Source organism: Ranitomeya variabilis, chromosome 1 (assembly GCF_051348905.1).
Source record: "Ranitomeya variabilis isolate aRanVar5 chromosome 1, aRanVar5.hap1, whole genome shotgun sequence".
NCBI classification, from domain to species: Eukaryota; Metazoa; Chordata; class Amphibia; order Anura; family Dendrobatidae; genus Ranitomeya; species Ranitomeya variabilis.
In genome coordinates this window covers 456,403,801-456,415,908 of record NC_135232.1, presented here as the reverse complement: position 1 = coordinate 456,415,908, position 12,108 = coordinate 456,403,801, and the positions used below count along the sequence as shown (strand labels likewise).

General features: G+C 42.0%; 1 protein-coding gene across 1 annotated transcript in view; it reads left to right on the top strand.

The window, feature by feature from the left end:
- The window catches only part of LOC143776102 (atrial natriuretic peptide receptor 2-like), a 290,044-nt gene that overhangs the window by 96,634 nt on the left and 181,302 nt on the right, over positions 1-12,108 (top strand). Inside the window, exon 3 of the mRNA XM_077265543.1 lies at positions 5,827-5,959. Within this exon, the coding sequence (XP_077121658.1) occupies positions 5,827-5,959 (133 nt within the window). The remainder of the gene's footprint in view (positions 1-5,826; positions 5,960-12,108) is intronic.

Sequence of the window (12,108 nt, the reverse complement as noted above, 5' to 3'; positions counted from 1 at the left end):
TCACAAATGATTTTTTTACAATGTGCACATTCCAATAAGAACAAGGAAAACCATTGCATGAGCAGGTATCTCGAGTCTTTTGACCGGCGCTGTAAGTTTACAGTGTGGCAATTTGGTTAAAAAATTAGGCCCTAGGGCTGTTTGCTTGAGGATGGGGTTTACAATTACCTCTGGAAGGAATGGAAGCTGTAAAGAAATGTTGTCCACTAGAAAAAACAAAAAGAGTCATCTTAGTAATGAATCAGAGGACAAAGCTGTTCCCTACTGTTATCTGCATGGAAAAAAGCATAAATACTTATACTGACATGGTATGAAATAGATGGTTGTTTTACATATTGCATATTGTCATGTAATTGCGTGGAGAATTTGTCGACACCCCTCCTGAAGATTCTATAGTAATATAATGCATTGACATGTTTTCTATGATTGTTTTGTCTGTTCTGTGGCCTTCAGTTCTTAGCAAACCAGTGGACAGGGGTAACTATTTGGGCCAGCCCACGGTAGGTGGTGTTACATGTGCAAAAGGAACTCGGTTCCTGTTTGTCAGGGAGTTAGTGGAAAGCAAAGTGAGTAACCTACGGTCCTATTGTTCGCAAACCAGCAATGTTTTATGGGTATTGTGTGAAGAAAAGAGGAGACTATACTCGGATAGCAAGTTCTGAAGTGAACAAGCATTAAGTGGCAGAAGGATTTCTTATCTTAGGCAAGATGGGGTCTACAGCAAGCATTATCTATACCATGCTAGAAGGTAAAGTGTAGCTAGACCTGAGGGTGATAGAGAAGACTGGCCAGGTGTATTGTCCTAAGGGAATTGTAATAAGTGTGGATAGGTGCGAAGTTGCAGTAACACACCAAGGGGCGTGTGGCCCATATCAATTTTAAGTTGAGAATAACTGTGAGAGGCCGAAGTAGCCAACCTTGACCCATGCAGCCTTCACAAGGGAAGATGGAGGCTCCCATGATGGTTTGCTCATTTAGTAACCATAAAGTACCTGACTCTGGATTGTGCAGAAGATGTATTCTCTACTGATGTGACAGCTCTACATGGGAGATCGTCGTGGGACACTCATTATTGAATGGATTACATCGGAACAGGGAGTATTGGGTTGGTTTATTTTTATTTTTTTTTTGCAGGCGATCGAGGGCGTCGGGGGTTAGCTGTTTGGTAAGTACGTACTGTATGTGTATATGTAAATGTTTTTTTTTCTAATATTCAACACAGTAACCGGATGATGGGACTACTATCCCATCATTGGCTAATGCTGTCACTGTTATATGGGACACCAGACATAGCCGGATTGGACTAGTAGTCCCATCGGACGATGCCTTTCTACACACAGACCAGCACACACACATAGCCACGCACACACCCGCAGACCCCAGCAGACACCCGCACACACACACAGCTGTGCACACACCGTTAGACACACGCACACACACGCAGATACACAGACACGCACGTATTCTCTGCTCACGCATAGTCTCCGCCCACACGCACATTCTCCACCCACATACTCTTCCTCCTGCCTTTCTGCAGCGTTTTTCAAACACACATCCGCAGCAAATCCGCAAATCTTTTTACACCTGCGGTTTTGCTGCGGATTTGACTGACTCAATGGAAGTCAATGGGTGCAGAAACGCTGCAGATCCGCAAAAAGAATTGACATGCTGCGGAAAAAAAAATGCTGAGAATCAGTACGGATTGTTCAAATATAATGTTTACACACACAAAACAAATATAAGTGAATATACTGTATATAGATAGATAGATAGATAGATACACACACACACATATATATATATGTATGTATGTATGTATGTGTCAGCCGTATGCCATGTTCAAATATAATATTTACACACACAAAACAAATATATATATATATATATATATATATATATATACATACAGCTCTGGCAAAAATTAAGAGGCCACTGCACATAAAAATCAGCTTCTCTACATGTCTGACAGCCATTCCATTCCAGTGTCAGTTGAATTCCAACCAGAGTACACCTCGTTCTACGTAATGTGCTTCTGATTAGGTGATCACCTGAACCAAATCTCATTTAATGAAGGAAAGTATAAAAAACACTGCTGTGGTGTTCACAATCCTCTTGCAATAGGACAAACTGGATTGCAAAACAAGTGCTAGTAATATCCCAAAAGTAAAAGGAATGAACAAATAACTTTTAATCATGCCAAAGGAGTTGAAAAGAAAAGTCTTGAGAGACGAAAAGAAGGGCTCAATTCTAGCTTTACTAGCAGAGGGATATAGTGAGTGTCATGTTGCATCCATCCTTAAAATTTGTAAGACAGTAGTCCATTACAACAAGGTCAAGCAGCAGACATTGGGGACAACAAAGCTACAGACTGGCAGAGGGCGAAACGACTCTCTATTGACCGGGATGACTGTTATCTTATTCGAATGTCACTCAGGAACTGCAGGATGACATCAATTGCCCTACAAAAGGAATGGTAAATGGCAGCTGGGAGAAGTGCATGGCAAGAAGAGTTTGTAAAAGGCTTCTAGAGACAGGGCTCAAGTCATGTAAAGGTAGAAAAAAGCCTTTTATCAATGAGAAGCAAAGGAGAGTCATGCTGAAGTTTGCCAAAGACCATAAGGATTAGACCATAGAGGACTGCAGTAAGTCTAATTTTCAGTTTTGCCCAACACCTGGTTGTCTAATGGTTAGACAGAGACCTGGAGAGGAGTACAAGCCACAGTGTCTTACACCCACTGTGAAATTTGTAGGAGGATAGGTGATGATCTGGGGATGCTTCAGCAAGGCTGGATTTGGGCATGTTAATCTTTGCAAAAGATGTATGAATCTAGCCGCACACAAGGTTATCCTAGAAAAACAGTTGATTCCTTCTGCTCAGGCAATGTTCACCAACTTTGAGGACTGTTTTTTCCAGCAGGACAATGTGCCATGCCACATAGCTAAGTCAAGCCAAGTGTGGATGAAGGACCACCACATCAAATCCCTGTCATGGCCAGCCCAATCTCCAGACCTGTGTAAGGAGATAGACTGGACCTCGGGTACCTGCATTCCGGGTCCGGAACTAGAAAGGCTGCATCCTCTGTTTCCGGGGGGAAGCCTGAGTGGGGCGGACCTTCCCCTGCTGCATGAGGGAAGCATAAGAGATGGGGCTTCTTGGTGACAGGAGGGGGTGGAGAGAGACAGAAAAGGGCACGCAGCAACAGGGAGATAAAAGGAGAAAGTGCGCAAAGCAGACCAGTTTGGTGCAGAGCAGAGCAGCACGCAGAGCGGTGAGTGGTGTGCTCTGCTTCCCTTGTCCCCTGCACGGAGTACTGACACTGCGAGGGGTCGCATAGAAAGAGCCCCATCACCTGCAGAGCCAAGCGTGTACAGCAGCACACCAGAGAGAGAGACTTGTGCGGAGCAGTGCAAAGCAGAGCCAAGCTTTGTACATAGAGCTGAGACATGCACACAGAGTAGAGCTGAGCCAGCCATGCAGCAGGCAGAGAGAGAAGTGCCAAGCCCTGAGAACATCGGCCAGGTGCAAGCCAGTGCCAGACGTCGCCTGTCGCCAACAGCGGAGACCAGAGAGAAAGGGACATACAGCGTGTGTCTGGTGGCTGTCAGAAAGCAAGGCACAGAGCGCTCCGTGTCTGTGAGTATAACATATGTGCCCCATACGAGTGACCGAGTACTGGAAAGACCCTTGTACCCTGACCGTACCGTTAAACAACTTCTGAGCCACGTGGGGCCCATACCAGATCGTGATCCCTTTTACCATCAGCCACTTTGGGCTCGACCGAGACTGTGACTCGTGACTGTGACTCGTCGGGCTTAAACAGTAGTCGTGGCCCTTACATGTGAGGAATGCCTGTTTGATAGGGAATTCCCACACGTATTCAGGCTGTCCAGCAGCCGTAGATCATGCAGCTAAAACTAAATGTTCGAGCACTACAAAATACTCAGAGATCACCCGTGCATGCTCAGGGAGACCCAAGCAACACTGCTATTCGCTCATCAATAGTGGTGACCACGGTGGCCATTCTGAAGTCGGCCATTTTGGATCCAACTTTATTTTTTTCAATGGGAATAGGGTCATGTGACACATCAATCTTATTGAGAATTTCACAAGAAAAGCAATGGTGTGCTTGGTTTTAACGTAACTCTATTTTTTCATGAGTTACTTACAAGTTTATGACCACTTACAAAATGTGTTCAAAGTGCTGTCCATTGTGTTGGATTGTCAATGCAACCCTCTTCTCCCACTCTTGACACACTGATAGCAACACCACAGAAGAAATGCTAGCACAGGCTTCCAGTATCCGTTGTTTCAGAGGCTTCACATCTTGTATCTTCACAGCATAGACAATTGCCTTCAGATGACCCTAAAGATAAAATTCTAAGGGGGTCAGATCGGGAAACCTTTGTGGCCATTCAAATGGTCCACGAAAAGAATTGACATGCTGTGGAAAATAAAACGCTGAGAATCAGTGTGGAATTTTCCGCAGCATGTGCACATCAATTCTGGATTCCCATTGATTAACATTGCCTGGGCACTCTGCGTATTTGTTGCAAATCTGTGTGGAAAAAATGCTGCGGATCCGCAACAAAATACGCAACGTGTGCACATAGCCTTAGTTTTTTGCATGAGGGAAATATATTTGACTACTGTAATGGCCACAAAATTAGTTGCTGTTTACTTTCTTTTTTGCTGTGTTTTGCCGCTCTATATGCCTACATATGAGGCTTTAGTTGATTGAAATGAGTTACTTAATGCCCTAGCTAATGAAGGAAGTTCTGTAAGTACCAAAGTGCATCATCTATGTTTTTTTGCATCTTCTGCTAAGACACCTTTAACCTGTCATGAACTCTGTATCCCAAACGGAGTCTTTTACCTTACCTTTATGTATTTCTTTGACTATTACTGGTTCTAACATTTTGCTGTTGCCATTATTTCTGATAAGATGTTGGACTTTTTTTTGTTTGTTCTCTGCCTGTCATAGTTGCATCTGGCCAATAAAAATGTTTATTTTGTGTTTTTTTATCTATATTAGTAAAACATTAATAAGTGTCTAAGAACTTTAACTGAGTGATGAAGGAAGTGGCAGTGGAAGGCAGATATGAATGCTGTTATCTTTTATCGGTACCCTTGAAGGATTTCACTGCAACCACTACATTCAATGTCTTTGCTATATTTTCTATCTTTATTTTTGGTTGTGCAATGCAGCAATCTTTTCTCTAAACTTTTTGGTCCACTTTCTTGACAACCCAAGAATATTAATGATATAGAGGTCATTGACCATGAGTAATGAGCTAGGATTCCTCGGGAACACTGCCAAAAGCAGGTTTCAGGTTATGCATCACGTTTGCAGCACATAATATCCAGAGGCGTCTCTGACACTTGTCATGACGGTGATGAATAATACCAAGACCGCTTTAGTTATAAAAAGTGGCATTTTTGTGTTGAATTTAGAGAAACCAATTGTTTTATTAATTGTGTTGATCCATATTACTTATTCTTATTTGATTTGCTCATTGCAAACAGAAAAACTTTTGTACATTTTGCTAATAAGCCTAATTTGCAATGGAAGTTGAATCGTTTCATTTGCTTCTAACTTGCTGTCATTTTCACAACAGCACAGATCTTTCTGCACACTTTTTACTGCCAGACCTATAAGGCCATATTCACATTAGTGTCTATAGTCCTTTCATCTCTGACCGAAAGGTTGTGCTCATATTTTTATAGATTAATATTATTTTATGGATCCATATTATGCCTTCCCTCTTTTGCTTAAAATTGTCATATAGTGACATATCTATGTACATTTCTATGTATATTCTCTACAGGTCTGGAGATGGCATGGGTGCTACGGCCTCCTTCAAAAGTCCTTAGTGGTGAAACATTTGACGTAATCTACTCTGTGTCCGTTTCTGATGACTTTTATACATTTGCTGTGACAAACGGGATCCTATCCCACAGGTAGACTAGTTGAATATGTGCACTGTGATTAGCATAATGTAAAATATTCAGGTTTTCACCTTTCACTAATACTGTAAATACATCTGATTACTAACACCATTCTCTCAATAAACAGGTAAACCTCTTTAAGACGTTTATCACTTTAGATGAGATTTCCCATTCTAGCATATATTATACATACTGGGGAAAAATAGGTTAACTGCTTAGAACTTCATATGTACTTTATGTACTTACATTTCCTATATTTCCTTTAAATAATATTTATCTTTTCGCTGCAGTTTAGAAATATAGTAATATACTTTGATTTAGGTTAAGCTTCTACATAAATTTGATGAATACTTATATGAAGCAGTAGCTTACATGGGAAGTAAATTCAGTTAATTTGTCTCTTTTTATTGGGCAAAGCAAGCAAACTGCAAAAAACGGCAAACTGTAAAAAATATATTGCCAACTAAAAAGGAGTTAGTATTCTGCAATAATTCATCCTAATATTGGACCCATCTGCACTGCTCTGTATAGATGGATCATTCTAATCCAAAAAAGTATGAAAATGTTATCTCTTAGTCAATAATGAATGCATATATGCTTCTGCAGAGATACTACAGTATATACTCACTAAAGAGGGTAAGGTAAGAAGAAATTATTTTTGTAAATATATACTATATTTTCCTCTAAGTGCTTATCATTATAAGTGTCAATGTGATGACTGTAAATGCAGATGTCATATTAGAAAGATGTTCAATATAATTATTTGTTTGCAAGATAAGTCTCCTCACTCTGACATGCCAGGCCTGGCTTGTTAGTCTCCACAAGCAGAAATGTTACCCCATAGAACCCAGTCTTAAATTACTCACCTAGCCAAATCATATCTCATATTGTGCACTGATAATGGGGTAATACTCCAAAACATTGTGTCTGCAAATTGAGATTCTGGTTTGGCTTTCATCCTAAGTCATATGGCAAGGCTCATTAAAGGGTCGGTATTAACTTTTAGGATTGCTGCTTCCAATGGGTGGCACTAGAATTCAAGTCATCTTCCTCTCTGAAGAGGCAATTTGCATATTTTATTTCCCAGAAGAACACGCAAGGCATATAAGTCTCCTCACTCTGAAATGTCAGGCCTGGCTTGTCACTCTCTACAAAAAAAACATTACACCTTAGATCCAAGATAATTAAGCACACTTTTCTGAGAAGTGTTAATCTTGGGTTAAAAAGGAGATGTCACTGGGTTACACATTGTGGAGCCAGAAGACCGCACTGTCTTATTGCTTCTTCTACGATGCTGAGAAGTACTTCTCCTTCATTTTAAAAGTGTTTATTTCTTCTGGCAGAACAGAAGTTAATCGGCCATTTTGGGAATCCCTGTATTCACAGCTGAGCTCTGTTAGCCACTCCCTTGCCCTTTATAATCTGGGCTCTGTTACTAATCCTTGTCAGAGCAATCATTTGCTGCATGGCTAAAAGTGGTAGAGGAGTACATATGAGGAGAGTTGGAGGAGTTATTTGTGACTGTTGTTTGCTTTGTATGTGTTGCAATTCCTTATCAGTCTCTATTTTGGTTTATTCACACCCTGGTGCATTCCTCTCCTGCAGCTTGTATCGCTGAGCTGCTGTGAGTAAGTTCTCATGCGACACGCGTTGCCATAAGTGAGGTGACCAGGGTTCATCAGCTATGAATACCGGTGAACTTTCTCATGGCAGCTCAGTGCTATACACTGCAGGAGCGTGATTACGCTACTGTCTCAGTGGAGGTAAAGGCGGAGTTCTGCTATGGGCTGGTACTATTAAAGATAAGCTTAAATCCAATTAAATCCAAAAGCAGACCATAAAATATGTAAAGGGAAACTTAAAAAATAGATAATGTGCCCAAAAGAAGGGAAGTGCACAACCCAAAGTAAAATAGAAATATTGTATTCATAGATTCAGTAACAAACAGAAATAATACAAGTAAATGCTTAAAAGTAGGGCACAGAATAAGGCAGTATGACCTCCAAACAACCAGAATCATACAGGACTAAGTAGAACAAATAAGTACATATTGCATAAAAAAAGAGTAATGACAGCCACGTACAGTAGATATAATAACAGTTTAAACCAAGTGGGTAGATGATTATAAAACAGTTGTGGCAATGAGATAAAAAAAAGGTGAATATGATAGTACACCAGCAAAACACTAAGATGGCAGATGTGTGTGCTGAAGGATCAACATAGTGTATAAAGGGTCAGAAGGGAATAGTCCTCAAGAAATGAAAGTGTAATGTGCTAAAGTGCAGATGCATAAAGAGTGGGGAGATCGCAGTACATAATGACCAAAGGGATCCAAAAACATTAATGAAAAAGTGTACAATGAAAATGCTGCTTGTACCTACAGTGGGGCAAAAAAGTATTTAGTCATTCAGCAATAGTGCAAGTTCCACCACTTAAAAAGATGAGAGGCGTCTGTAATTTACATCATAGGTAGACCTCAACTATGGGAGACAAACTGAGAAAAAAAAATCCAGAAAATCACATTGTCTGTTTTTTTATCATTTTATTTGCATATTATGGTGGAAAATAAGTATTTGGTCAGAAACAAACAATCAAGATTTCTGGCTCTCACAGACCTGTAACTTCTTCTTTAAGAGTCTCCTCTTTCCTCCACTCATTACCTGTAGTAATGGCACCTGTTTAAACTTGTTATCAGTATAAAAAGACACCTGTGCACACCCTCAAACAGTCTGACTCCAAACTCCACTATGGTGAAGACCAAAGAGCTGTCAAAGGACACCAGAAACAAAATTGTAGCCCTGCACCAGTCTGGGAAGACTGAATCTGCAATAGCCAACCAGCTTGGAGTGAAGAAATCAACAGTGGGAGCAATAATTCGAAAATGGAAGACATTCAAGACCACTGATAATCTCCCTCGATCTGGGGCTCCACGCAAAATCCCACCCCGTGGGGTCAGAATGATCACAAGAACGGTGAGCAAAAATCCCAGAACCACGCGGGGGGACCTAGTGAATGAACTGCAGAGAGCTGGGACCAATGTAACAAGGCCTACCATAAGTAACACACTACGCCACCATGGACTCAGATCCTGCAGTGTCAGACGTGTCCCACTGCTTAAGCCAGTACATGTCCGGGCCTGTATGAAGTTTGCTAGAGAGCATTTGGATGATCCAGAGGAGTTTTGGGAGAATGTCCTATGGTCTGATGAAACCAAACTGGAACTGTTTGGTAGAAACACAACTTGTCGTGTTTGGAGGAAAAAGAATACTGAGTTGCATCCATCAAACACCATACCTACTGTAAAGCATGGTGGTGGAAACATCATGCTTTGGGGCTGTTTCTCTGCAAAGGGGCCAGGACGACTGATCCGGGTACATGAAAGAATGAATGGGGCCATATATCGTGAGATTTTGAGTGCAAACCTCCTTCCATCAGCAAGGGTGTTGTGAATTTGGATTCTGGGCTCCCCCGGTGGCCGCTTGTGGAATTGGACTTGTCATCCTCTTTCCTGTTTCACCTGATTCCATCAGTAGTGGGTGTCGCTATTTAAGCTCATTTCTCTGGTGGTTTCTTGCCGGTCAACAATGTTATCTGATGCCTCTCAGTGCTTGTTCCTGCTTCTAGACAACCACTAGATAAGTTGGACTTTTGTCCATGTTTTGTTTTTGCCTATTTGTTCCAGTTCACAGCTGAAGTTTTGTTACTGTGTCTGGAAAGCTCTCGTTGATCAGGGATTGCTACTCTGGCGTTATGAGTTAATGCCAGAGTTTAAGGTAATCTCTGGATGGTGTTTTGTTAGTGTTTTTCTGCTGACCATGAAAGTATACTATCTGTCTTCTGCTATCTAGTAAGCGGACCTCAAATTTGCTAAGACTATTTTCCTGCTGCGTTTGTTGTTTCATCTGAACTCACCGTCATTATATGTGGGGGGCTACTGTCTTCTTTGGAATATTTCTCTAGAGGTGAGCCAGGTCTTATATTTCCCTCTGCTAGCTATTTAGGTCTTAGGCCAGAGCTGGGCATCTAGCGATAAATAGGAAATGCTACCTGGCTATTTCTAGTTGCGCGGCAGGCTTAGTTCATGGTCAGTATAGTTCCATCTTCCGAGAGCTTGTCCTTCTATAGGCTTGCTATGATCTCTGCCTGCAGAGATCATGACAGTTTGACCGGCCCATAAAGTGTTAAAGACCCAGGTTGAGAAAGGAGAGTTATAAGAAGTCTGCTGGAATTTTTTTTTTTTTTTTTTTTTTTTTTCTCTCCAGTCTGCCTTGCTGCAGTCTTTTCTCTCTCTCTCCTCCTATTCTCTGTATGCTCTGTGTGCACCTGACAATAATGGATCTCCAGAGTGTAACTGCGGGTTTGAATAATCTCATCACGAAAGTACAAAATTTACAAGATTTTGTGGTACATGCTCCGGTATCTGAGCCGAGAATTTCTTTGCCGGAGTTCTTCACAGGGAATAGAGCTAGCTTCCAGAATTTCCGAAATAATTGTAAGCTTTATTTGTCCCTGAAGTCTCGTTCAGCTGGAGACCCTGCTCAGCAGGTTAGGATTGTGATTTCCTTGCTCAGGGGTGACCCTCAAGATTGGGCCTTCTCATTGCCAGCAGGGGATCCTGCGTTACGCGATGTGGATGCGTTTTTTCTGGTCTTGGGCTTGCTTTATGAGGAACCTCATTTGGAACTTCAGGCAGAAAAAACTTTGATGGCACTATCTCAGGGGCAAGACGAAGCTGAAGTTTTCTGCCAAAAATTCCGTAAATGGTCTGTGCTTACTCAGTGGAATGAGTGCGCCTTGGCGGCAACTTTCAGAGAAGGTCTCTCTGATGCCGTTAAGGATGTTATGGTGGGGTTCCCTTTGCCTGCAGGTCTGAATGAGTCCATGACAATGGCTATTCAGATTGATAGGCGTCTGCGGGAGCGCAAACCGGTGCACCATCTGGCGGTGTCTATGGAAAAGACGCCAGAAAGTATGCAGTGTGATAGAATTCTGTCCAGGAGCGAGCGACAGAATTTTAGACGGAAGAATGGATTGTGTTTCTATTGTGGGGATTCTACTCATGTTATATCGGCATGCTCTAGGCGTACAAAGAAGCTTGATAAATCTGTTTCCATTGGCACCATTCAGTCTAAGTTTAATTTGTCTGTGCCGGAACATGCTGCTATGCGGGAATATATAAAGGAGTCTTTGGAAAAGGGACATATTCGTCCATCTTCTTCTCCCTTGGGAGCTGGGTTTTTCTTTGTCTCAAAAAAAGACGGCTCTTTGAGACCATGTATTGATTATCGGCTTCTGAATAAGATCACTGTTAAGTATCAATACCCATTGCCATTGCTTACTGATTTGTTTGCTCGTATAGAGGGTGCTAAGTGGTTCTCTAAAATTGATCTTCGTGGGGCGTATAATTTGGTGCGGATCAGGCAGGGGGATGAGTGGAAGACCGCATTTAATACGCCCGAGGGCCACTTTGAGTATTTGGTCATGCCTTTTGGTCTTTCTAATGCCCCTTCAGTTTTCCAGTCTTTTATGCATGATATTTTCCGCGATTTTCTGGATAAATTTATGATAATATATCTGGATGATATTCTGATTTTTTCTGATGACTGGGACTCTCATGTCCAGCAGGTCAGGAGAGTTTTTCAGGTTCTGCGGTCTAATTCTTTATGTGTGAAGGGGTCTAAGTGCGTTTTTGGGGTCCAGAAAATTTCCTTTTTGGGGTATATTTTTTCTCCCTCTTCCATTGAGATGGATCCCGTCAAGGTGCAAGCTATTTGTGACTGGACTCAGCCCTCCTCTCTTAAGGGTCTTCAGAGATTTTTGGGCTTTGCCAACTTTTACCGCCGATTTATTGCTGGTTTTTCGGATGTCGTTAAACCACTGACTGATTTGACCAGACAAGGCGCTGATGTTGCTAATTGGTCCCCTCATGCTGTAGAGGCCTTTCAGGAGCTTAAGCGCCGTTTTGCCTCTGCCCCTGTGTTGCGTCAGCCTGATGTGAATCTGCCTTTTCAGGTTGAGGTTGACGCTTCGGAGATCGGAGCTGGGGCAGTGTTGTCGCAGAAAGGTTCCGACTGCTCCGTCATTAGGCCTTGTGCCTTCTTTTCTCGCAAATTTTCGCCCGCAGAGCGGAATTATGATGTTGGGAATCGGGAGCTTTTGGC